Source organism: Chenopodium album, chromosome 24 (genome assembly GCF_948465745.1).
Source record: "Chenopodium album chromosome 24, dcCheAlbu1.1, whole genome shotgun sequence".
Taxonomy (NCBI): Eukaryota; Viridiplantae; Streptophyta; class Magnoliopsida; order Caryophyllales; family Amaranthaceae; genus Chenopodium; species Chenopodium album.
The window spans coordinates 21,275,905-21,301,994 of NC_137857.1; the positions used below are offsets into that span (position 1 = coordinate 21,275,905).

The following is a 26,090-nucleotide window of genomic DNA, read 5'->3' on the forward strand; positions in this document are numbered from 1 at the left end:
CACAAGACCATCAGCAGAGTACCCCGGAACAGGACAAAATGATTTAATGCTCCACTATGGAATGTGGTGAATGTACTACTGCAGTGAAGGCCTCTGTGGCAGAACAAGACAAAGCATTTTATTGCTAGGGTTGGATTGCTTGTATTGGGAACTTGGTATATATAGTAATAGTAATGAAATAGGAGAGGCATGTTGAGAGAAGTATTGTAGTAAGTAGACTATCAGTAGCAGTAAAGAACCTTGTAGCCGATTATTCAATTAAATCAAGTTCCAAGCTTTCCTCTAAAAGATTCCATTTTTATTGCTATTTCTTTACTGTTACATTGTTAGAGCTAGCTAGTATATTGCAACGTGTCAACTAAAAAGAAACGGAGGAAGTATTAGATTACTCTTATGTATAGTGTTATTCCATTTATACCCTTATATACCCTCATTAATATATACAAGTTTTTTTAATGAATAGTGTTTGGACAATTACACCATCTAAAATGTTCATTTACTTATTTGCTCTCATAAATGATAAATATTTTTTTTTACTAACTCTTAATAATAGTGTGTAGACATTTATACACTTTAAAATAATTGCTTATATATTTTCTCTCATTATGCTCCCAATAACTAAATTTGTGATGTAAGGCCAAACCACAAATGATTCTGGATATGGCTAGCTATGGCGCTGCCCTAGTAAAACTTAAATTAGGCATGTGGAGCTAAATTTTAGCAAAGTTAATTAATTTAGCACGTGAAGCTAAAATATCTACCTAAAATACCCTCTTAAATCATGAATTTAGGTGATTGAAGTCTTACAAATCAAAATTTTGAACCCTTAGGCTAAACACTGGTGTTGTAGCCTAAGCTAAAGGATTTTAGAATCAAACCATAAACCAGCTAATTAGAGAATCCTAATATGCCAATTGGAAGTATAGCATAGAAGGTTTATTAAAGTATTTCATTCCATGTAGATATTAGAGGGCCTAATTCAGATAATATGGACTGCGAGTTCCCTTGAAATTAAGTGAAGGCTTAGATTAGAAAAGACAATTTACAATCCATCTAAGACGATTCGAATATATTGGACCTTCAACTAGTGTGCCACTCACAAAAACTATATTCCATTGTGTAAGTAAAAGAGTAGTAAAAGTCAATACACATCATCAATATACACCATATGCAGAGATAAAGGAAGGATTGGAAAGCTTCAGAACCATCTACAAAAGTAATCTTAGTGTGTGTATATATGCTGCAAAAAACATACAATAGATACATCAAAAAGATCTGAATTTCTTACCTCATCCATGGTAGGATTAAATATAAATTGACCATTAATCCTCCCGATACGAATCATTCCAATAGGACCACCCCAAGGTATATCTGATAACATAAGGGCAGCAGATGTTGCGTTAGCTGCCATCACATCAGGGTCTTGTTCCCCATCAGAGGAGAGAACACTTGACATTACCTACGGAGAGGAGAATTGAAGGGCAGTGGAAATATTATTGCTCGTCATACAAGGAGGTGGCGGGAAGATAGTGCAAAACATAACTTTAACAACCCATTTGAATGGCCGCAATTAAGGGAGTTTGTATGTAATTATTTGTCGGACATTACCTCTGGCGTACCTCATAAACACTACCATGGTTGATATAAATATGGAATCATATTATGATCTCCAATTCTCCATATAACATATAATTTCAATAGCATGGACATCGTACATTTAAACCTAACATAAGAAGCCTAATAAATGAAAATAAATCATACCTGAACCTCATGGTAGAAACCATGAGGAAACAATGGCCTAATAGGTCTATCAATTAAACGACCACACAAAAGTTCGCGCTCTTTCGGAGCACCCTCCCTCCGCATAAATGTGTTCGGAATCACACCTTGCGCATACTGCTTTTCCTGGTAATCAACCTTAAGCAAACAAAATAAACAATGAGTTTCTTTTTTTACAATCAAATAAGCAAACAATTAATTTCAATTTGGAGTTATTTCGATTTTCAATAATAATCAGACTAAAGGGACAGGCACCTACAGTGAGAGGTAGAAAATCACGAGCAGAATCCCCTTTAGCAGAAGCAACAGTAGAGAGGACTTTGGTCTCATTGATAGACATGACAACAGCGCCATTAGCAAAGCGAGCAATTTTACCAGTTTCGAAGGACGTTAAGCGATTTCCAACCTCGAATTCCTCCTTGAAAGTTTCAAGGCACTTCGTCCCAAGTCTCAAAGGAGAATTTCCGCAGCAAAATGTGCGTAATTTGAATCTTCGTCGAGTGAGTAACAATGGAAGAGAAGTAAGGAGAGGATTCAAGACTTTGGTCGCCATGGAATTGGTGGCTTTACAGCTTGGAGGGAACTCAGTCCACTGAATAACGGTTTGACAGAGAAGGGTTTAGGGTTTAAGGGGTTTTTTTTTTTTTTTTTTTTTTTTGTTAACTAGTTTAAGTCACGGTTGTTATTAACTTTTTATAAAGTGTTATTAGATTAAGTTTTATAAAAAAAAATTATACTCATAATATTAATCTACTCTACACTCTTTAAAAAGAGAGAAGAGCACCAGCACTGTTCCTTATGAACAGTAGGATAGTGCGCGGTCGCTTATACCCTCCTACTAATGTGTTTATTACGAAATTGTCATTTGTTCTTGTTCTTCTTTTCTTTTTTTCTTTTCCTGGCTTTCTTCGCTATCACTCATTTACGGGGGGCTTTCACTATCACTCATTTTCATTTGCTTTTGCCAAATTCAATTCTATTCTGCCTTGCTATTTGATCTTGTTTGGTTTTGGTTCTCTCTTTTTTACAAGGTCATTTTCTAATTTAGAATAGAATCGATTATTGGTGTTGTTGGATTTGCCGTTCGTTTGATTGGATTTCGTGCTGCGGTGTATTTTTCGCATCATTTGTGCACCAGACGGATCGAAAGATAAGATTATAGCGATTTGATTTGTCAAATTGAATGTGGGTACTGGGTTTTCTGTTGTTTAATTATGTATCGCAGGTGGGGGTTTTGCCTTATTTTTCTTCTGGATTGATTCATGATTGCTAATTGTTTTCTTTTGTTATTATGATTCGTTTAGGAGAAACCAGTGAAAGTGGGTTTAATGTGTTTGATTTTGCAAAAATCATAGATTTTTCGAAAAACTTGACAGTTGGAATATGCAGCTGGACAAGTAACCAATGGCATGGATGGTGCCGATCTCACTGCCATCGTTTTCCAAGGTTCAATTTTGGTAATTTTTCAATTTTTTTAGTAAATGGGTATGTGATTTTTGTTTTTTTTAGTTAATTCCTTGATGGGTTCTTTGATGCTAAATATATACAGAGTTCAATAGAGCTATTTGTTTGTGTTTGTTATAGTTGGGTACCTTGATTTGGTTCAGGTTATTTGTGTGATGTTTGTGCCTTTTTTTTTTAATTTAGTAGTGATCAATTTGTATATGTTGCCAAAAAAGCAAAATCAAAAAACCTAATTTGTTCAATTGTGACAATCAAATTGTGGGGAATATGGATGCAGGCAAAGCCACAAAGAGGTCAAAGATAAAGTAGATCAGGAAATTCCCAATGCTAAAGTTGATATTATGGAGTTGGATTTGAACCCAATGGCATATGTATGAAAATTTACATCAGATAATAAATCCTCAAAGCGGCTACTTTACCTTTTAATGTAAGAAACTCCTATCTAATTGTGTTATTTTTGTCCTAAGCTTTCAACCCTCACATTTCTTAGTTTAGCTACTATCCTTATATTCCTCTCCCCTTATATGAGTGTGTTGGCACTTCCTGAGTGCATGGTAAACTTGGTAATGGTGTGCCATATAATAATACTGGTTCATACATATGCTCTGTGTTTCAACCTTTTTTTAGTATACTCTTAACCTGCCTTCATCATTTTAAGTAACAATGCAGGAATAATGGTCACCCCTTTCATGTTCTCTGAAGACACATAGAGCTTCAGTTTGCAACAAACCACTTAGGCAGCTAGGTTATTTGCTTAGGGGTAGTTTTTGTTGATTTTGCATGTGTTACTCAAATTTATGTCATATAGCTTATCTCTCACTTTTATAGAGTGTAGATTATAGATAATTTAATGCTTATTTTAATTAGGGATCACGATTTCAGAACTTTGTTTATGGGGTGTTTGGAAGATCTAGGGTTTTTACCACCACGATTTCATTTTTATTTACATTTTCAATTCTATTTGATTTTAGGGGTTTTTGAGGCTAAAGGGGATTCTAATTCATTTTGTTAGTTGTCGGTTTGCAGCAAGAAGACGAGGAGAAGGGAAGATAGAGGTTGTAGTTATGGTGGTTTGATCAATCTATATATCAAGGGTTTCAGTTGTGATGAATTTATTAAGGTGTGGAGCAAATTAAAAGTTAGAGTTTCAATTAGTAAATTTTTGGGTTTATCCTATGATTTTTTGCTTTATATATTTTTTAGAACTATTGCATGATACAAATAGTTTTGATTATTTTAAATTTGTTTTTTTTGCAGAATAAAATTTGTGATTATTTCTAATATTGGTAAAATCGCCTCAATTCATTTTCATTACCTTTGAAAAAGATGGAATATTGATGTGTTTTTGCATGCTCATAAAGTTTGAAAAGCTCTGTTAACATAAAGTTTGAAAAGCTTTGTTAACATAAAATCGCCTCAATTCATTTTCTTTATCTTAGAAAAACATGGAACATTAATGTGTTTCTACATCTAATACAGCTGTCAAACTTTATATTAATAGAGCTTTTCATTGGAGAAATTAATGAGAAAAAGAGCTCCATTATATCTGAGAAGAATCTGACCATTGTCTGAGCTGATACACCAATATATTGGAGATGGTATTTTAAGCTAAGTGGAGGTACATATGGAATTAGATTTGTTATTATACCCGACCAAATCATCATCGAGTACTATACTACCCTCCCTTCTTCCATGTGTGGGTTGGTTTAGAAAAGCCATCTAATTTGATATTGCCAAACAATGTCAACTAATTGTTGTTTAATTATTGTTTTTGAGAAAAGCTACTAATTACCTTTTTTAGAAAGTTGTTTTAATGCTATATAAATCTGATAATTTACTCCATTTTCCAAAATTTATTATCTAAATTATGTTTGAAATTAATTGAAAGCTCATGTTATTTATTTATTTATTTATAATACCTCTTGTGGTCATTAGCAAGACACATCTTGTATTACTGTGATTTTATGTGGGTTTCTGGTTTATTTATGTTTAATGCATGATTTGCATTTTGTGCAGATTCTAATTGTAAATTTTTTGATTTAAATGCCGAAGAGTACCTATTATGATGGAAGAAATACATGCTAAGAGGTTGATTGGAAGGAGATTTAGTGATGCATCAGTTCAGGCTGACATGAAGTTGTGGCCCTTCAAAGAGTTCAATGCCAGACCTTGCAAGGTACCTTTCTCTCTCTGCTCAATTTGGTTGCTTTTTTATTTGAATTAGATATCTATGTTTGATTTCTTGATTACATATTATTAATTATAATTTGGTTGCAAAATTGCAGTTTGGTTTGCGGTTTGGTGCGATCTAAACCGCACTCTATACATCTTTAACTAAACTGTTGAAAATAAAACAACTCTTTGGTTGCTTTCTTCCATTACTATTTTGTATTAATTTTTAATAGATTTATGGGATAAAAAATGCACAGAGTTGAGATTGCACACATTCAGACCGCATATTCTGTGTTTTTTCTAAGTTTTTCTCTCTCACTAATATCTCCTTTTATTTGCTATATGATGGGGGGTATGCTTATCAGGGAAAATCAGAGCCATACGGTGCTCAAGGGATGGGGTTGAAATCATCTAATTGGTTTGGGTTGTTTAATGACTATGAGAGGGCTATTAGCTTCCATTCTGCTACCTCAAAGAAGGAGAAGGAAAAGCCTACGACTCTTTTACTGATCCACTTATCATTCGAATGAAGTTATTAACACATGATGCTTGAGTGTCACTATGATTTTGTTGAAAAGGCTATCACTTTAAGTCATAATATCCCAAAACAAATCATATACGGTTATCCTAATTAATCTCGACAGTAGTTATATGATAATTAATAGTTAACACTATGAGTTATATTTTTTGGTGTCTTTGATTTCAGAATGTTAACCTGACAGAGAAGCTGCTTTGTCTGAAGTAGAAATTCATGGAGGAAGATCAATCTGAATGACCGAACCACCCAATAGACGTATGCAACCTCAAAAAAAAAAATCTAAGAGCCCATTGTGGGTAGACAATTAGGTTGCCTTTAAATTTTGTGGTTTGAAGGACTCATTGTGGTTAGAAGAGCCCATTATTGAATCTTCTTTTGCCTTCTAAGAGTAAGGATCACCTAGCATCAAGCTTTGGATATCTGCAAAAACATTGGTTGTTGAATAGGCATGATAGGAATTTTTCCTTACGTTTCGCGAATAAGAAGTTATGGGACATACAATATCAGACATGACTGTTAAACCAAATCTTAGTTTTTTTTATAGGTTGCATCAGACTGCACAATTTTAATGCACTAAATTGAACAAGTATGCCAATTGTTGTATTACTTTCCATTTTTTTTATCATGGTCCTTTATTGAAAAAAGGTTATACAAGTTACAACTAATTATTATATTTGATAAAAATTAAGGCGTATCTATTGTTATATATGTAAATGCAAGTCGTTCTCCACCCATTCTTAAAAAATAAAATTAAAGCATATCCTAATAACTTTTTTTTAAATGCAAAAAGAGGTGGTTATGGTGATGAAAGATACGAATGTCTTTATGTTCAGGGTAAGGTCAGGTAAAAATATCAAGTTCTTCACGATGCCTCATGGAAGGTAATGCTCTCTTCACGATTTCTTAAAAACTTGTAGCTTGCAATGTTATTTATTCCATTTTCGGTATGGTAAATGGTTTTGACAGTGGTGACATTTGCTTGCATCCTGATGACTTCAATATTATGTAGTGCAGGTTATTCTAATTTTCTTTTTCTTAAACATTTAACAGTTTCTTTCAAACATTGTTATCCGAACATAATTCTCGTCAGAAATTAATTGTTTAAATGTGCAGCAGCTTCCTCTTCTTCCTCTATCTTTCCAAAATTTTCTTCTTGTATGAGTGTTCTTTTTATTTTTGTCTATTACGTTTCAAATTAATGTTGAGCATTTCAAGCAAGTAATGTAGGTGTTGTGTTAGCTTATTATGATCCTTCACAGAGCCAGCAACAGAAAGAGAGAAAAATAGAAAGAAGGATTTTATCATGCATCAATTAACTTTTTTATATTATTACATGTTGACCAATTGGCATGATAATATTTCTAAAATGAAGATACAGCTCATCCTGTTGCTTGCTCTCTATTTTCTTGATTCATAATCCTGCGCAGTTCGGTGTACATTCTGGGACAAAGGGAGAACCTTTGTCATGACTAATTCATCTTTTGTCTTCTTCATCCATTTACTAATTCATCTTGTTCATCTGAGTTGTGAAATATAAAAAAAATAATAATAAAAAAAATAGTGATGATTGTCTTTGTGTGTGTGTTTGTGTGTTTGCTTTAATTGATTTGTTCCTATATCTAATTTAGTTTTTATAGCAATGTCACTTTCGAGTTTGAATGTGTAATAATACATCGTATTTCAGCATTGGGACTTTGAGGTTGTATCCAGCAGCTTTGGCGTGATACCATTGTCTATTTTAATGATGATGATCCTTATACATTGGTAAATCCTATGGAAGAATTAGCCGACATTCACTTCACAAGGAGTTGGCGCACAGGTAAAATACTAAGATGTGCATTTGGTATTTTCATTTCTTTGTTGGTCTTGAGATTTTGTTGCCTGATTTTATTTGCTAGCTTTATGTAGTAATGTAATAATTAATTTAGATCATATTCCTACTTTAAATTGTGGTGAAATTGGTGACCTTGAGTTATGTAATAAATTTGCTATCACATAAAAGGCTTGTGGTAAAATTGGTGACCTTGAGTTAATTAAAAGGGGCGTTGTAAATAAACAGTTAAATTGACAAGTTTTTCATGCCTACATAAAGTGGGTGGTTCTAGGTCTCCCAGGGTGTTGTAGGATCCATGGTTGGGGTGTTGTGGATCTATGGTAAGCACTTTGACCTTACCGAGTCCTGAAATGTCAAAAGATGTCCAAAATGAAAATTTAATCCAAGAATTCTGGCACCAAACAAAAAGTTTTACAGTTAGATTTTCACAAGTTTATAATCGTTTTTATGTTACTGTCAATTGGAAGTGGACATTTTTTTGGAGCATATACGGCCTGTTTTGTAACAGTCAATAAGTTGTGCTAATGAAAATGGATTTTTAAGGAAAATTTAATGTAAAAAAAAAAACCTTATGTATTCATATTGAAATACTATCCTGTGTGCCCTGTGCTTCTTGAGCCTTTTCATATTGGTTGAAACTTTTAGTGTCTTTTTTCAACATAATTGTAAGATCTTTGGAGATTGTGGGTACCCACCTCTGGGCACACATTTAAAAGCGCAAGGGGATATAAAAGGCATAAAGCCTCTTGTGACATTTTTTTTTTCTTTACATCTTTTTATTGTAAGAGATCATGACCTTCAGATAATGATCCATGGACGCCATGGAGTCATGTTTATTCCTCACACTTGTTTTATGTTCTCTATGAATTTTCTGTATTCTATTACTATTTGTTGGATGGAAATAGGGTTTCAGGCCTCCCTTAAGCTAATAAGTGATTAAACATTCATATTGCATATATTTTTGAGTTGGTGGTTTCTTGTTTTAACTTCTTATTCCTGCTTTGTACTGCATAATTAATTGTTTGCTACTTGGCCTCACTATGGCCTTGTTTGGCAATTGGCTGCTGGCTGTTGGCTGTCGGCTGGTTTGATTGGCTGGTTTGACTGGCTGTTTGTATTGGCTTTTCTATTGGTTGTTTGACTTTTTATTATTTTAAAAACATGTTTGGTAAAATTGGCTGTTGGATGTTATTTATAACTTAGATAGCCAAAAGCCAAAAGCCAAAAGCTACTCCAAGTAGCTTTTTCATTTTGGCTTAAAAGCCAGCTTTTCAGCTGGCTAAAAAAGCCATTTACCAAACACAATTTTTAGATGTTTGACCAAATGAAAAAGCCAAAAGCCAAAAGCCAATCAAAAAGCCAATGAAAAGCCATTTACCAAACAAGCCCTATGAATTATATGATAAATGGCTTGATTTATAGAGTAACTTTTTTGGTTTGAGTTAATTTTTTCATTCCCGTGGATAGATTTGTCATTGATCTGATGGATTTTATTCCTTTTTATGAATGTCATATATGTTGTGGTCTGCTCCTAAAAATAAAAAATGTATTTTGTGAGTTCTGAGGTGTTGGTGCCTTTCATATGCTTGTCATTGCATAATTTGTAGCAAATATTGTGTCATCAGCTAAAATTTAGCATTTATATATTTGGCATTGAATATAAATCTTGTTTGTCACATAATTGCACACACCAATGGATAAGGCTTGAATCTTCCTTTTGATTAAAAAAAAAAATAATAAATAAATAAATTTATGTGGTTCTACTATAATTTCCTACATATTCATGAAATATGCATCTCTTTAGCAAGTTATGTTTAATTTACAGTTGTTGCTCATTATCTAAAGAACTTTATTGGTATGGAATCAGTCACTTTACAAATACAGAATGCAAATGAGAAGATTTGAGGATGAAAGATTGAATCTTTGATTATTAAGCAAAAGGTTCCTTGCAAACGCTGAGCTTAGCGCACTACTCTCCAAGGGTAACTTTAGGTTACCAATCTCCAGAATAGTTCACTCACAAATAGCAATTTTCTAAGGAGATTCAACTGGCTGCTGATTTTCTCTTTTGTTATGTTGTCTTCTTCCTCACAGGTGGCCACTTGGTTCATGTTCATTAGCTGACTTGTATTTGGCTGCCCTACTGCAGTATCAGGTCCTTTGGTGTTCACCTTAGTGCGCCCTTTCCTCCGAAGTGGTAAATTGTAAATTACTTTTAATCATAATAATTTAAATGCATACATAGTTTAAACACTTTGCAAACAATAATTGGAGAAGCCCCTTTGCTTTGCTAGGTTTCAATGATTTCCTATTACGTTACATTGGCCATTAGGGGTAATACTTTAAATACATACAAAATTTAGACACTTCACAAACTGAATACCACTGTATACATAATTTACAGACAATTATCACCGGCATTAGGGGACTGCGCGCGAAGCGCGCGGGGCCACAATTAGTTCAAAAATAAATATAACTTTAATTTTATACCTAACTATATCAATGTACAGATTAATGACACTTAGACTTGATTTGAAAATAAAAAAATAAAAATAAATAACAGAGGATATATAGTACCTGCACGTGCTACGTTATTATCAATACAACTTTTAAGAGTAAAAAATAAAGTGTATATATATATGTCTTATTTTATTTTTAATTAAATTAAACATTATTGCAAAAGTAACTAAATTGGAAGAAAAAAAAAAGTTAATAGTATTATCGAAAACTAAATTAATACTATATATAGCAATATTGTTTGATAATATTCACCTCATTTTTTTTTATAAAAATAATACCAAATATAAATGACTATGTATATGTTAAAATATATTAGTTGGGTTTATATGGAGAATTATTATTGTTAAGAATTTAGTTGGAAGAAAGATAGTAAATATTATAAAATAATTTCCTTAAAAAATTTGCGTAAAAATAGAAAGTAAAGTGGGCGGGAAAATTGTTAATGACATTGCGACAAGTATTATTTTAGGTTCGCTTTTAGTATAGGTTAATTGATTATTTTATTTTAAGTTTTTTTTTAAAAAAAGGAGAAGAAAAGAAAAGGTGCATCATTGCTAGGAGTAGTGATAGACCACTACCAGGTATGGGCTCGTTGGGTCCATACGAGGGGAAAAATTGTAATTTCGATCAAAGAAGTTACCAAGCTGTAAAAAATATTATTCTCTCTCCTACATACCACTTAGTACTCAATCGGAAAACCTGTCCTCGTGTTTTCCTCTTTCCTCTTCCCTCTTTCTCATCGAACGGTCATCGAGTGGAACAACCTCACCGGCATCGGAAAAAGGCTGTTGAATTTTCACCAAAATTCGCCTCTTTCTCTTGTTGTGGAACAAGCTTGGTGAAATTTTTACCAAAATTCGGGCTTTAGGGTTTATATGATGTCAGGTAATTGTATGAACTAATTTTGAAATTGAAAGTGTAATTATGTTTGTTTTTACTTGCGATTAGGGTTTGATGTTGTGGTTTGTTTGATAGTTGCAAAATGGGATGTGTAGGTGGTGGTGGTCGGAGAGGTGCTCGCAGAGGAGGTGTTGTTCGAACCGTTGGTAGTGACGTTTTAGAAAGGTACTTTACTCTTGATTTTGAAAATGTGGGTGTATATCTTTGATTTAATTTGTAGTTAGAGGTAGCTTAATCGTGGGGGTGTACATTTTTTGATTCATTAATTTGTAGTTAGTAGGTGATGCAATCAAACTAGTAGGTGATGCAGTAGGCTCTGTCAAAGGTAGTGTGTACTTTTTATGCAATTACAAGTGTGAATTATTTTTGAATTGTCTTGCATTATAGAGATAATGATGTGCTACTTAGGTTAATATTCTTGACTTTAAAGTTCTTAAGCCTGAAAATGATAGTGTGAATTATTTCCATGTTATTAGGTTTTGTTACAGTTTAACTTGTGTGTGTTGTTTAGGGTAAAAATTACCCCTCATACGTGGTCTAATCCCATGATGACACGTGGCCCAATAAATGGGCGACATGTGTCACCATTGGAAGATGACACATATAATCACACAAGAGAGCACCTGAAATCAGTTATGTCATAAAGGCCTCCTTACATCAGGAGGCCCAAAATACTAGAAATGCCGTAAAACGGCGCCCCTAGAGGACACATATCCTCCACAGATTGCGCAGCCAATCAATGGGCCTAAAATCTAGGTCACTTAACCTAAGGGGCACAATTCCCCACCCCAATAAATACCCCAATCATTGATAATGGGAGGGGTGGATTGTGACATATCCTTAAAAAGAGCACTTAAAGCTCCAACTTCTCTCTACTTTCTCTCTCTACATTTATTCCGTTTCCGGTCACTAACTTGATCGTTGGAGGCAAATCTCCGATCATCGGAGATTTGTGTTTTGCCGGTGTCCGAGTCTCGTTGTCTGGCAGAGCGTGACCAGTATCCCGAGGGATTCCAAAAAACCCCTAAACATTTGGCGCCATCTGTGGGGATACTCGTCCGTTAATGGTAATGGATGGTCAGACACCAGGTGCCGGCCCTAGCCCCGGCCAAGACAGCAATGTAGAAGATATAGTCACTACGATTCACTCGAGTGATCCTCTGACTACTTCATTCCATGAGGTGGAGGATCCTCCGGTCACTACTGGTTCGCTCTTGCTTGCTTTGAATAAGCTCCGAAAGGAGATGGAGGGTAAACGGTCGTCTTCTTCTAGGCAGCCGCCCTGGAGAAAAAGGGGATGGCCAGTTTAAGAAACCCAGAGTAAAGCGACTAATGTTGAAGACGCTGGTAACACCCCATACCGTCGGCATGAGCGTTCGCTGAGGGTGCCGAGGGAAGATTTGATCCGGATCCTTGACAAAACGCAGTCGGCTGGGGGGCAGGCCAGACGACCTCATAAAGAGATTACTGAGCCGTCTCGGCGGTTTAAGGATGGTAGATGTAGACATCAACTTTTGGCCTTCTGTCCCGACAGGAAGTGCAATGATGATAAATAAAACCATCTTCGTGTTGGATCGAAGTGAAGAATGCTTATGGATAACTGGTTAAGCCACAAAACACAAAAGACTAGCCCAAATAAAAGAACAAGGCCAACACAAGGTCCAATCATCTAAACCCGATCATAATTAGTCTTAAGCCCGTGCTTAAAACCCAATAATGACGGATTTAGGAGCGTCTAGGTTAAAATTTAAGCTGCCGCAAAAAATGTCGCGTTCATCTCACAAAGTCGCGCTCTGCAGTCGCGTGCAACTTATTGAGTTGCACGCGACAGGCTACGCAACTTTCAGAGATGCGCTCGCGAAAGATTCAGAATATTAAAATATTGGAAAATCGAATCTTACCATAGAGCCACGCGCAAGACAAATAGTTGCGCGCATATACCGCGCGCGACACCTGCTGCGGCAGAATGCTCTAAACCCTAAACCTAATCATTCCCTATAAATAAGACCCTAATCCGAGGCTTAAACACACTGAAAAATAACCTAAACTCTGGCAGAATACTTGTGAACTTGTGCATCCAAACCCTCTTGTCTTAAACACTCACCCTTTTCGATACTTTGTTACTACGGTGGAGGTGCCCCAACAAGAAGGAGTCAATAAGTGTTCTAAAAGGAGATCTAGCAAAGAGAAGAGGTAAATTCCCAAGCACTTAGTTAAATCACAATCATTTTTATTATTTAAAAGAACCTTAATTGATTAATTAGTGTTGCCTGACCACTTTTAAGTAATCAATTAATTAATTTTGCATAGTATTCTTTCGTTAATCAAGATTAGAATTGAATAAAATAATTGTTGGTTGATCACCTAAGTCAAGGAGAATATTGTTTATTTTATTGTTCTTTTCACAAATTTTATTAAATAAGAATAACGACTATACAATGTAATTCCTACTTGAATTAAGGTGTGTAAATGAAATCCATTAACATAGTTTTTAGGTATCACGTTGCATATATTGTTTGACAATGAAATTGTGCAAAGGAAGAGCTAGTAGAGGACGCACTAGGGCTAGGATCACGATTCCCCTCTAAAGGGAACGTTATCCTAGTACCCTCGCTCTCAAACTCATTTCTGGTTTTCTATACCAATTTGGGCATGGGTAAACTTATGATTCATGCTAAATATCCCTTGAACTCCACTTGCGAGAAAGACATGAACGAGGTTTATGAGTTTTCCTAAAACTCATTGGCGACTCCTACTTGTTTCTTACAAAAAAGCGCGTATGATAGAATCATCTCTAATTCAAAGGTCTCCCAAACAGTCAGGAATTCAAATCCTAATACACCCTAACAAGTGTAAAGTCCTAGGCTTTAAAGGGCCATGAGCATCTAAGGAGAAGGATCCCCTACGACGGGAACACCCTCCTTACAGTGGCGACTTCACTGGGGACTTAGAGGTTACATGATTAGTTCATAGTTATGGTCCAAGGTATCCAACACCAGGTTACCTATGGGTTGTAACGAGAGCTAATTTGGATAATCTCTAGTTAGAGAGCAAGACTTGAACGCATAATATCTTCCTTTTGCACAAAAGTAAAAGTAAAAAAAGCAACATTGCATCATGCATAAGTATAGCACACTTAAACCTTGGGGGATTGGCTCATTGATTAGGGGTTGCAAACACCAGGCTTCTATCCCGAAATCAATAACAATCATCCCACCCATACCACCAACAAAATGTTGGGAGAGCGATGTCATGAGTCAACTCGTTGAGTGATTGATTTGTGCGTCGTTTCTTAAGGTATGGTACCTTGGACACCCAAGCCTTTTTGACCTTAGAATGGCAATACGCGAATTATAACTTGTGGCATGCTTATGTGATTACATGACTATATGTAATGTGTTAGGATAGATTTTTTTTTTTCCTTTTAGTTTGGTCTAGGTTCCCGGTTGTCTCTTCGTAGTTTAGAGTCATGTTCAACGGGTAACATAAAAAAAAAAGAACGATGTAAAAGAAAAAGAAGGGAAAATAAAAAAAAACGCTCGAACAAAAAAAAAAAAGAAAAAAGTCATACGAGCTGAGCAGGTGGTGCACGTAACTCACAGAGTTGCGCGCCCAGGCCCAGCGCAAGAAAATTAGTTGCGTGCGACATCCGCGCGCAACTCAATTACTTGCGCGCGCCCACTGTACGAGTCAGTTTTGATTTTGCAAAAAACAAGTTGATTCGTTAAAACGATATCTTTATTCAAGAATTGTTGGGGCAATGTTATCCGTTCGAATATATCTTGCGTCATTTTCTTTTTTCTTTTCCTTCTTCCCCTTCTAAGAAAGCATATTGGTTTACTTATCCTTTCGTACTTCTTTAGGGCCGGTTTCCCATATTTGGAAAGAAGAATCCCGGGCGCTCGCCTTCTACGTTTACCACCTAAAGATCCAACCCTTTCAAACCATTCTCCTTCGGCAACTAGTCCTAGTCCAATAATGATGTCTACCATTCAAGAACTTCAAGAGGAGATTCTTTGTTTGAGAGAAGAAAAGGCTCAAGAAGCCGAGGAAAGGAGAATTAAGAAAATTGAAAAGGCTAGTAAGAAAAATGCTGAAACTTTAGCCTTACAAGAAAAGATGGAACAATTATCCATCAAAGAAAAGTCGTTAGAGAAGCTAGTTCTTCGTTCGACAATGGGGAACAAGTACTTTGATGCAGAAAAGTTTGCTCCTTCCGCAGGACTTGCTTTACCAGAAAAGTTCGTAGCCACGGACTTACCAATATTCGAGGTGACCAATAATCCACAAAATCACTTAATGTGTTTTACTGGCACCATGGCACTAAAGGTGGTTGATACTAAGCTTTACGCTTTGACTTTCCCCTTGTCTCTTGACCCAACCGCAAGAGAATGGTACTATGGGCTAGACCCAAAATTCAAAGCAACATGGGAAGATGTAGTTTCGGCTTTCATTACCCAATATGAGAGTAACGTAGAGTTCAACCACTCTACATGAACTCGAAATGCTTAAGCAAGGCGACGATGAAGGTTTCCTTGCTTTCTATGGTAGATGGCGAGAAAAGGCGGCCCACCTTGCCCAAAGGCCGCCCAAACTCGAGTTAATACAAAAGTTTATTGACAATTGTCATGAAAAGTACAACAAACATCTACGTTACCTTGGTTTAGACACTTTCCAAAAGGTCTATTCCGTGGCTACTAGGATTGAAGATGATCTTGCTAAAGAAAAAGCAAATAAGCCTCATCATCATCGACCTAAAAATAACTACAAGAAGGGGAATGATGGCTCATCATCCTTTATTGACGTATTTGCGACCTCCACGCAATACCACAACACCAATCAATACAATGATCCTAGGAAAAGATGGAAAAAAGAAAGAAAATTCACTCCATTTCCTGTAAGCTATAAAGAATTGTTAGAAAAATTAAATGAAAAAGGCTTACTTGCACCAATAGGACCAACACCACCCACTCCACCAGAAAGAAGATTTCCTAATTGGGATGGTAATGCTTATTGTGCTTATCATAGAGGCAATGGACACGACACTGAACGTTGCTTTGTCTTAAAACATAAATACAAGATTTGGTAGACGATGGGAGAATTCCCACGCCTAAACCAAAAAATAATGCACCCCCCTTGGGGGTGTTTCACATTAATGAGGACCATATGGTAAGCGATACGTTCAATCCATTGAACTACATCACACCTATAGGAGAACCTCTACCTACAATACTCATAGGGGCAACTAATGAAGTATGTAGGCTATGGGACGACGACTTTCAAGACTTATATGTCTCTAAGTATGCCGCTGTCCCACCTCCATCTTATTTACAAAATGAAACAAATGGAGCGCTTGATTGGGATCATTTCTTGAGGAAGTCACAAGACTTATCAAATCTCCTTCGATGAACAATGGCATCAAGCTCAACTCATCAAGCTCGACGAGTTTACCAAGCACCACCACCAAATGGATCTTCGACCACGCAAAATTAAGGTCAAGTACAAAATACAATATCACCTCCTCTTGAGGTGGAAAATCCATTGGTCAAACAACTTCACCAATCCAAGGCGAATGTTAGCATTTGGGAACTCCTAAGTACTTCTAAAGAACATAGGAATTCCCTTATGAACGCTCTAACGGCTTTGTCTGTAAGCACAGACACAACCCCTCAAGATCTCTTTAGCTTGCTTACTAACGAGAAATCTGACAAATCAATCATTTTCACTAATGATGATTTGCCTTCAAAAGACACTACCCACAACATTGCATTATACTTAACTGTGGGGTGCAAGGGATATAACATCCCTCTAACTTTGGTAGACAATGGGTCAGCTGTAAACGTATGCCCATTGCAAACTGCTAAATACTTAGGCCTTAATCCAGAAAAAGATTTTTAATCAACAACACAAAGCATTAGGGCCTATGATAACTCGAGAAGATCGGTTTGTGGAACTGTTAAGCTACTAATTACCACATGCCCAATACAAAAGATGGTTGAATTCCATGGTATGGACATAAAACCTACATTCAACCTTCTACTTGGACGTCCTTGGATACATGAGCTTGGTGCAGTACTGTAGGGAATATTTCAAGCACTATGATAACCCCAAACTTGAACCCCACTGTGATCATACACTAAAGTACGGTGGCGTTCCAAAGGGAAAGACAAAGAGCAAAAAGAGTCGCCAACAAGTTTTAGGAACTTGTAAACCCAAAAGACAATCCAAAGGACCGTCAACTACTCCATAAGGTCTTGAACCAAACAGGGTCCGGGGATGAGGGTACGAATCCAATCTACAAAAGAAAGGACCCGCCCTATAAAATAGGCCTCTACTTTGTTCTGCTCGTATTCATGCGCGCTTTTCGAATAACATACAAACATTATATTGATCCTAACCTGTTTATCTATGTTGGTTGAATATTAATGCACAAATAAATCTATTATTGGCGATCACTTGAGTTAAAATCACATTAACCTAAACCAAATTATTAATTATCTTATTAAGCGTGATTTCAAGTACACATTCCCTTTAAACCTGCATAAAAGGTGTGATCAAGCAATAACAAAATATAATCAAGCAACATAATAATAAATCAATAAACAATAATGATGATAATAGCATGATAAGGCATAATGAAGCTTAATAATAATAGCAAGATCCTAGGCATGATACTAACAAGATTAATAACAAATCCTAGCATGTCACTAAACAATAAAGATCAAAGCTTCAAACCTAACATGGTACTAACATGATACTAGAAAGGATTAAAGGTACCCTAAACATGATACTAGAAAGCATAAAATAACATCCTAACATGATACTAGAAAGCATTAAAAGCATCCTAACATGATACTAGGAATCATAAAACAATAATAAACATGCTTTCTACATTGTGAAAGAAATAGAGAGTAAGCTAATCTACTTACTTTGAAGCCTCGTACCTCTTTCTAATAACAAAATACACAAGTTAGTAAACTTCAATGAAAATCAATAAAGAATAATTAAAGAATTAAATTGAAATCAAATTAAATAAAGTTTTGACTAGTTTTGGACCAAACCCTCAGAAATTATCAAACCTTGCACGTCTAGGGCGAAGGCAACTTCGAACTTGGCTAAGAGACTCTAAGTCTTGTGAATGCGGAATATTGTGTGTAAAAAGCTAGTTTAGAAAGAGAGAGAAAGAAAGCAAATATTGCTCAAGAGAGAAAAGAGAGAATTAAGGAAGAGTTAATGAGAATTGATGATTCTGAAAACAAGGATTCGGACCCTATTTATAATGAAAAAGTACGGAAAATCATAGAATTTGATAAGGAATAAAACTCCACGCTGTCGGCAGAAATCGACTCTGTCGCGACGCGACAATGTCTGTCGCGAGGCGACAGGCTTGTCGTTTGGCGACAACCTGTATTAGCGCGTTTTCTTCACGCGGAATCCGATCTTTAATCAACTTGATCTATGGAATCCGTACAGAAGATAAAATATGTATTTTTAAGATAATAAAACAATATTTTACTCCAAATAAAAGTCTATTTTAAAATAATTAATTATTAAATCTAATAATATTAGTATTAAAAAGAACTTTCTAGAAACTTCTAGAAACCTATAATTAATCCTAACAATTTTAGGAATAATAGTTAACATTGGGCCCTCCTCTAGATCATTGGGCCGTATTTTAACAATTAACCAGGCCCAGTTTAGTATTTTGGCCATAACTTCCTCATTATTCATCGGAATTAGGCTTATAATATATCGTTGGAAAGGTCTTTTCAAGCCCCATCCATCTATACTATTATTGGACCTCAATCATGGACCAAACTAAACTGGTTTGGCTATTTCAAATAAATAAAGTCATTTTCAAAAACAGAGAGAAGAGAACTTTAATTAAAACTAAACCGCAACACTTGACTTTCAACCACTTTCACCTAATTCGATTATGGTTCGACGTGACAGGTATTCATCACTGGGTTTGGTTTTGGGGAGACACAAATGGGTGTCTACAGAAGCCCCCACTTTGACTGAGTTTGGAGAAACTTATGTTTCAAAAAACGAGAGTCAAAGTATCGATTAGGGACGGAGAATGATTCAAAATGTTCTGCAATTCCAAATCATTCTTATAACGCCGATACCTGCAAACTAATCATTAGTTAAAACAGATAAAAGAGTTAAGAAACGCGTATCTTACACTGTCGAGCACACGCCTCTGAAAGTAACCATTTTGCTGTTGCTTTTGTTGTTTGTGACAACCTCCACAGTGCCTCGTGAACGCCAGTGTTGAAGATAACCATATGTCGTCGTCTTCAATATTCTTGGTGACAATCTTCCACATTATTTCGGGAACATCGTCGAAAATAACTGTATGTCGTCATCTTCAGGGTTGTGGCCGTACGTCGCCACGGCAGTGCCTCACCGCTATAGACAATCTCTTCTTTACTTTGAGGGACCGTCGAAGTTGTCCTTACTTCGCCATCTCCAAGATTTGTGAGACTACCTCGCCACGGCCGTGCTTCGCCACTAGACAACTCCTCTCTATGTTGAGACATTGCCAAAGAATCATTTTGCTTATTGATCCTTAATATACTGTTATTTATCATTGCTTTTATATTTGTGCCAATACTTTGGTGCTTTTGCCGTTGTAAACCATTATTTCGGTGAACCAATATTTCGGTGCATTATTATGAGCCAATACTTAGGCGCTCTAAGCTAAGTGAGACGATCTTCCATCAAGTCGATCACTTAATGCATTCGCAATCAAGCTGACTGAATCATGTCAATTTGCTTAAAAGGGCTAACTGGCGTACCAAGGAACCCAAATTACTAAAATAGGCCCACAAAGTCATAAGGAGGGGCCCAGCATTCTGTCGCCGCTCCTGCGCTGGCCAGAAATGTCTGTCGCGAGGCTTTGCTTCTGTCGCTGCGCGACAGGGTCTGTCGCCTCGCGACAATTCTGTCATTTGGCGACAGAATCGGAGTTTTAAAACCCGTCTTCTTCTTTATTTATGCTGCTGCTCTGCTTCTCATATTTTCGCAAAAACTTCAAATTTCTCGTTCTTGCTCATTTCTCAACCAAATTCGCTCAAACTTGTTGCAAATCGAAGCTTTTCTCATCTATTTTCCCGTTCTATGTAAGTTTTGCTCAAACTCTTCTCGGTTTTTGACGAATTATGCATTCTTGTTCGCGGTTTTTCGAAAAATCCGAAAACGTTCTTGCTTAATTTGCTTTGTTTGTTGAATTTTATGCCTTGAATTTGTTTAATTATGCTTGTATATTACCTTGGGAGTACTTTGAGACTTGTTTGACTCAATTTGGTGAAGAAATGAATGATTCACCATTGTTGGACCTCTTAAGGTCGTGAAGAACAATGTGGGTCGTTCTTTGCATTTTTTACTGCTTTTACTTGTACAATTTATCACAATATTTATCATATGTTTGCAAGAAATTGTTTATTTGCTTAAAAAATGCTTCCATGCTCGTTTGAAATTTTTGCTCTGTTTTAGTACTATGTACTCTGTTTTGCGAACATAGTATCATGCGGCCTAGGTGAACCTTAGATACTATAGAGCCTTAAATTTAATTACTTTTACATACTTTATCATGGCTAGACGACGTGGTTCCGGTTCTCGGTAGAGAGACGCGCGTCGAGAGGACGAGCCCACCAGCGAGGGCGAGGACGTGCCTTCTACTTCCAGGCTGGGTCTCATGCCGGATTGGGACGAGCGCACCCTGTTTCACGCACCGGTTCATCATCTGTCGGAGCGGATCCGACGAGGTCTTGCGAGTGGGAGGACCCGTAGCCACGGCTCGGGTAATTCCACCATCATTTCTCTGTACGACAACTTCATCAGCCGCGATGAGGGGCTTCGTCGTCTTTGGGAGTCATGTGGATTGACTCCCCTGCTGCAGGCCACGCGGGCCATGTTTTCATATGATGGGGGTAACCTCGTCGTCCGAGCTTTTGTGGAGTTCTTTTGGGACACCACCAACACCTTTCATTTTCCCTGGGGTGAGATGACAGTCACTCCAGCTGACTTCAGCCTTATCACGGGGCTGGAGTTCCAGTATACTCCTCTGCCTTTCGATGCTGGTGTCACCGTCTATTCGCCGGAGGTTCTGGAGTTGTTGGGGCCGATCGTTGTTCGGCCCAGGCTGAGGCTCAGTCGGGACAGTTGAGTTCCCGATGTATTCGTCGCTGCACGCTGGCTGCAGCTTTTGAGGATGATGCGACCACCCGAGAGCAGCGGGTGCGCATCTTTGTGCTGATTCTGCTATCAGGGACGTTTTCCCCTGATCGAGGTAGTAGGGTACTACTTTACTACCTGTCCGCTGTTCGCGACCTTCACTTGGTCGGGACGTATGACTGGGCCAGCATGGCCTATGCGGACTTTCTACTGGGCTTGCGGCGTTCTTGTCGTCACAAGGCCCTGTCTGGAGAGGTAGCCCTTTCCAGTTTCTGGAGGGTCGTAGAGGTACATCTCCTTTTCCTTTTTTAGGTTTTAATTCTAAATTTAGAAGCACAATCTTTACTGATTTTCATCTTTTCGTATAGATCTGGTTCTACGAGTATTCTCTCGCACCTGCGAGGTCTTCTCCTCGCATGCTCCCCGTTGCTGCCAGTTGGGGAGGCCGCAGAGGTCCACCGGAGGTGCTGCACCTTCGAGAGATGATCCTCACGGTAGGTCTCTACAATTCATACTTTTTCTTTTATCATCTTTTGGTGTTAGTGTCTTATTTAGTGATTTTTGCAGGAGCCTAGCCCAGTCTATCGACCTTGGGCTGCTTTCCCTATCTCTGCGCTGGCGGCGTAGTACAAAGCCGAGCGTCGTTACTTTCTGGGGACGTACGACGCGGTGGTCTACCTAGGGGAGAGGGTAGCCATCCAGCATTCCTCAGATACTTTCGTTGTTCCTGCTCCTCCACCTCAGCATATGTTCCACGATGCCTTGCAGCGGGATCGTGCTGGTGGGCCTACCCGGGGTACTCCTTGGAGGTCTTACGTTCTCCTCGAGCAGAGTTATGAGGAGGACCTACTACCGTTGCTAGCGCCGGCTCCTGTCCTTTTAGAGGAGGCAGCGGTATGTTTTCGTTCATTCGGTTTATCTTTCTTTAGGTAGCCCCCCAAGTATTTTTCTAACTTTTTATTCTTAACAGGTTGGCCCTAGGGAGTTCGTTCCTCCGCGGATGTCCATACGCTACCAGGGTACGTATGGGCCGATCGAGGAGCTTATTCCACCAGCTCCAGAGGGGGAGCAGTTTGTGGAGCGGTCTATTCCTCGTCACTAGACTCGAATAAGTGATTTCTTACATATTATCTTTATGTTCGCTTCGTAATTGTTACTGACTTAGTTATTTTGGCAGTTTTCCCGCGAGGTGGTGACGGCTATGGCTAGGTGCATAGACGCTTTTCGCAGCCAGCTTGTGAGGTTGCGGAACCGCGCTACTTGTCATAGCAATGATGCTGAGGAGGTATTACTTTTTGCTTTTGTCATTCTTGACTTTATTTTTTCGTTTGCATTCGCTAACTTTGATTTACTTTTGCAGGGGCAGCCTATTCCTTCTCCACGCACTCGGTCGAGACCCGAGCCTAGGAGAGAGACTACTAGGTCCGATTCGAGGCGTCGCCGGACTACTTCCGGTGGCCGGGGTGGTCGTTTTGAGGCCGCAGCTGTAGAGGACTCGGCGTCATCACCTGAGGATGTTTCGACCGGGCCGACCGTTCGAGGTGGGATGGGTGGTGGGACATACGAGTTTGGCTCGTCGTCGCAGCAGCCTTTGCAGCCCCAGCCTCTTTCTGTCGGGTTTCAGGGTGAGATTAGGTGGCCTGGCCCTGAGTTGCAGTTTGCGCCGCCTAGTGGTTCAGGGGACGATGATGGACATACTCCACGGAGTAGGACATTTTTTGATACATTTGGCATCCCTCGCGACTTGCGACCTCCGGCGCCATAGTTGTACCTGTGTCTATTTACTTTTGACTTTTGTAGGAATTTGTCTATTTTATTCATATGACTTATGTACTAGACACTTGTATATATATGCACTTTATTATTTATTAACATTTAATTTACCTGACTTATTATTTTATAACAAGTGTATTGTGCATGTGAGTGTGTGAGAAAGTGTAATTTTTGCGCAAAACTTCTGTCATTTTTAATATTAGTGGAGGGTACCGACTCTCTCCCCCAAAAAAGAAATGAAAAAATAGAAGGAAAAAAGGTATAATTATCAAAAATAAGCCTAAAATTAATTAAGCTTAATATAATATAATAATAATAATAATGATAATAATCATAAGGGTGTATGAATAGGAATAGAAAGATAATAATAAGTCAAGTCAAATTCGAAATCAAGCACGTAAAAACACGGTTTCCTACGCGTAATAGGTGTCGCTGCAAAGAAATAAACTGGCGCCACGTAATTCATCCTGTCGCCACTCGACAGTTTTGTCGCTTGGCGACAGACGCGCTTTCCTACTTCCTACAGAAATTGAAGTCTGTCATGAAAAAAGTTATAAATAGCCCCCGAATCATCCGTTTACTGCATAATTTAACCAGTTTATTAATTAGCTAATTAACTAGGAATCATGCCTTTAGCTAAAAGAACTTTCTGTGGGTACATGAATGAGTGGTGTCGTCTTTTAACTGCTAAAGATAAAAAAGCATTAGATATTTCTCATATGGGGGGTATGTTTGGAATCAAGGGGGTGAGTCTTGACATTGATTTTATTCATTCTGCCATAGACTATTGGGATATTGATACTCACTGTTTTAGATTTTTCCATGATGAAATATGCCCTTTACCGAAAGAATTTGGAGCCATTATAGATTATTATTCCACAGATCTTGCGGTAATGCCTAAAATTAATGAATATTATTATAAAGATTTTGAATGCTTTTTTGATCTAAGGGGTACGGCTTTAAAACATATAGTGCATGGGAATGTAGTTGATTTGACAGAATTTGTACATTATTTTTATGACAATCCTAATCCTGATTTTCGTGTCCATAAGAGAAGGGCTTTTCTTTTTTGTATGTTTAACCAATTACTTTTAGTTAGTGGTAAGGATAATGAAGGCCAATCAATGATTATATTTGTTATAGAACAAGTTGAGTCTGGGAGAAATCCAATGCCGCTAATTGTTGGCGAGACTGTGGTATGGTTAGATACATTAAGAAAGAATCCAAGAGCACCCTTTCGAGGTTCTCCAATTTTATTACAGGTATAAAATAATACTATTTTTAATTTACCAAGAACTAAAAAATATTTTTTACACTGTAATACTAATCAAATACATATTTTACAGATATGGCTCATGGAGAGGTTAAAGCTTATTAATCCTCTTGATGATATACACACATATGTCCCAAATTGCATAGTCCGGCGAAAGAAACGATTTTTGAAGATAGGTCGCCGTGAGTGGAGCAAGGTGTTTGCTGCCGGTGATTTTACCATAAGCTGGATCGTTCCTTGGTGGAAGATTGAGGCGATGGTTGGTTGTAGTAACCAAGCATACTGTCATCTCCCGAGCTTGTCAAGATTAACCTTTTATTTTCCTTGTAGAGTTATGAGACAATATGGTCTCGCACAAACCATTCCTACAGGAGATCTCCGCCGTCCTTATGAATTTCCTGTGTCACAAGAGATTGAGCGTTTTGACAGATATTGGAGTGGTAGGCCCTTATGGGAGGTGATTACCCACAAGGATCCACCTTGTCTGTCAAGCAAAGTGAAACAATGGCTTGATGGAAGATTCCAGAAATCTCAAGTCAAGATTGAGAAGACCAATGTGAAGGATCGTCTAGGTGACAAAAAGGTCCCTGCTAAGCAACGCCTAGGGGAAAGGATCGAATTCAAAACTCCTATTATGCCAAGGAAGAAAAGTTCTAAGAAAGATCAAGGGAAAAGAAAAGTTGATTCTACGAAGAAGGAAGTTTGGGTAGAGAAGAAACATGGGGTTTTAGCGGAGGGGGAAACTATCTATACTAAAATAGAGTGTAGGTCTTCTAATGGTTGTCTCCTAGCAAAGGTTATGGATCAAGAGGAAGAGAACGAAGACAAAAATTGGAAGAGAATCAAGAAAGAGAAAAAAGAATAGAGCATTGCTTTACTTTTGATTTATTAGACAAAGTTAATTTGTTTTAGTTAATTAATTTTTTTTTTCAGCTTTTATTTTATCAATAATGTAATTTCTTTATCAAATAATAAAATTTCAGCTTTTATTTCAATTAACTTTTAACTAAAGCAATGAGAAACAATTACAATATTTATTTTTCGGAGAATTAATTCAAGTACAGAAGTCGAATAAATTTCCAGAATATGCGAAACTTGCCCAGACACTCGCAGAAACTTGGCGCTGCTATCCAATTAGCTGTCGCTGTCAATTTGACTCTGTCGCCTGGCGACAAAATTGTCGTCTGGCGACAGAGGCTATCTTCTGGCGACAGTCTTGAAATTTTGCAGACATGTATTTGTTACTTCGGGGATATAGAATTTGAAGAGATTAAAGTGGCCTCACCCTGTCTGGGTTGCCTATGTATCCTTTGTTTAAGGAATCAGGCCAAACGTAGCTCTCTTGAGTATTTCACTCAAGTACTTATGGGTAGTATTTCTTAAGTTGGTCAAGGTTTGTCATGTTCGAAAATTCATTACCATCCATGTCAGTTAATTTAGCCGCGCCTCCTGACAAGATCGTTTTGACAATATATGGTCCGGACCAATTAGGCCTGAATTTGCCTCTTGGGTCCAAAACATTTTTTCTTAATGCTTTTAATACCAAGTCCCCAACCTTGATATTTCTAGTCTTGACCTTTTTATTAAAATGTCTAGCCATGCGGGTTTGATAACATTGAGTGTGATGTAGAGCCTCTAGTCGCTTTTCATCGAGTAGG

General features: G+C 37.5%; 2 protein-coding genes across 37 annotated transcripts in view; one reads left to right on the forward strand and one right to left on the reverse strand.

Annotated features, from left to right (window-relative positions):
• LOC145611143 (polyribonucleotide nucleotidyltransferase 2, mitochondrial-like) overlaps positions 1 to 2,475 on the reverse strand; it is a 32,795-nt gene extending 30,320 nt beyond the window's left edge. The window contains exons 1-3 of one of the 2 annotated variants that reach the window (XM_081666387.1): positions 2,039 to 2,475; positions 1,762 to 1,917; positions 1,289 to 1,459 (exon numbers count right to left, since the gene is read on the reverse strand). In XM_081666387.1, coding sequence (XP_081522513.1) covers positions 1,289 to 1,459; positions 1,762 to 1,917; positions 2,039 to 2,332 — 621 coding nt within the window. In that variant the 5' untranslated portion in view covers positions 2,333 to 2,475. The remainder of the gene's footprint in view (positions 1 to 1,288; positions 1,460 to 1,761; positions 1,918 to 2,038) is intronic. The other variant, XM_081666388.1, reaches the window with a different exon arrangement.
• A 133-nt stretch (positions 2,476 to 2,608) lies between these two features.
• LOC145611144 (uncharacterized) lies at positions 2,609 to 23,297 on the forward strand. 35 transcript variants are annotated; one of them, XM_081666394.1, is made up of 13 exons: positions 2,614 to 3,236; positions 3,521 to 3,670; positions 4,270 to 4,363; positions 5,260 to 5,419; positions 9,655 to 9,984; positions 10,835 to 11,192; positions 11,303 to 11,372; positions 20,811 to 21,674; positions 21,755 to 21,880; positions 21,954 to 22,280; positions 22,357 to 22,469; positions 22,564 to 22,671; positions 22,747 to 23,297. In XM_081666394.1, exons 12-13 carry the CDS (start codon positions 22,588 to 22,590, stop codon positions 23,149 to 23,151), a joined length of 489 nt encoding a protein of 162 aa, XP_081522520.1. In that variant the 5' UTR covers positions 2,614 to 3,236; positions 3,521 to 3,670; positions 4,270 to 4,363; positions 5,260 to 5,419; positions 9,655 to 9,984; positions 10,835 to 11,192; positions 11,303 to 11,372; positions 20,811 to 21,674; positions 21,755 to 21,880; positions 21,954 to 22,280; positions 22,357 to 22,469; positions 22,564 to 22,587; the 3' UTR covers positions 23,152 to 23,297. The 35 variants fall into 35 exon arrangements, with proteins under 35 accessions (XP_081522532.1, XP_081522520.1, XP_081522518.1 ...); XM_081666392.1 differs by having other exon boundaries at positions 9,655 to 9,779; positions 9,882 to 11,192; XM_081666390.1 differs by having other exon boundaries at positions 9,655 to 9,769; positions 9,882 to 11,192.
• Positions 23,298 to 26,090: the final 2,793 nt, after the last annotated feature.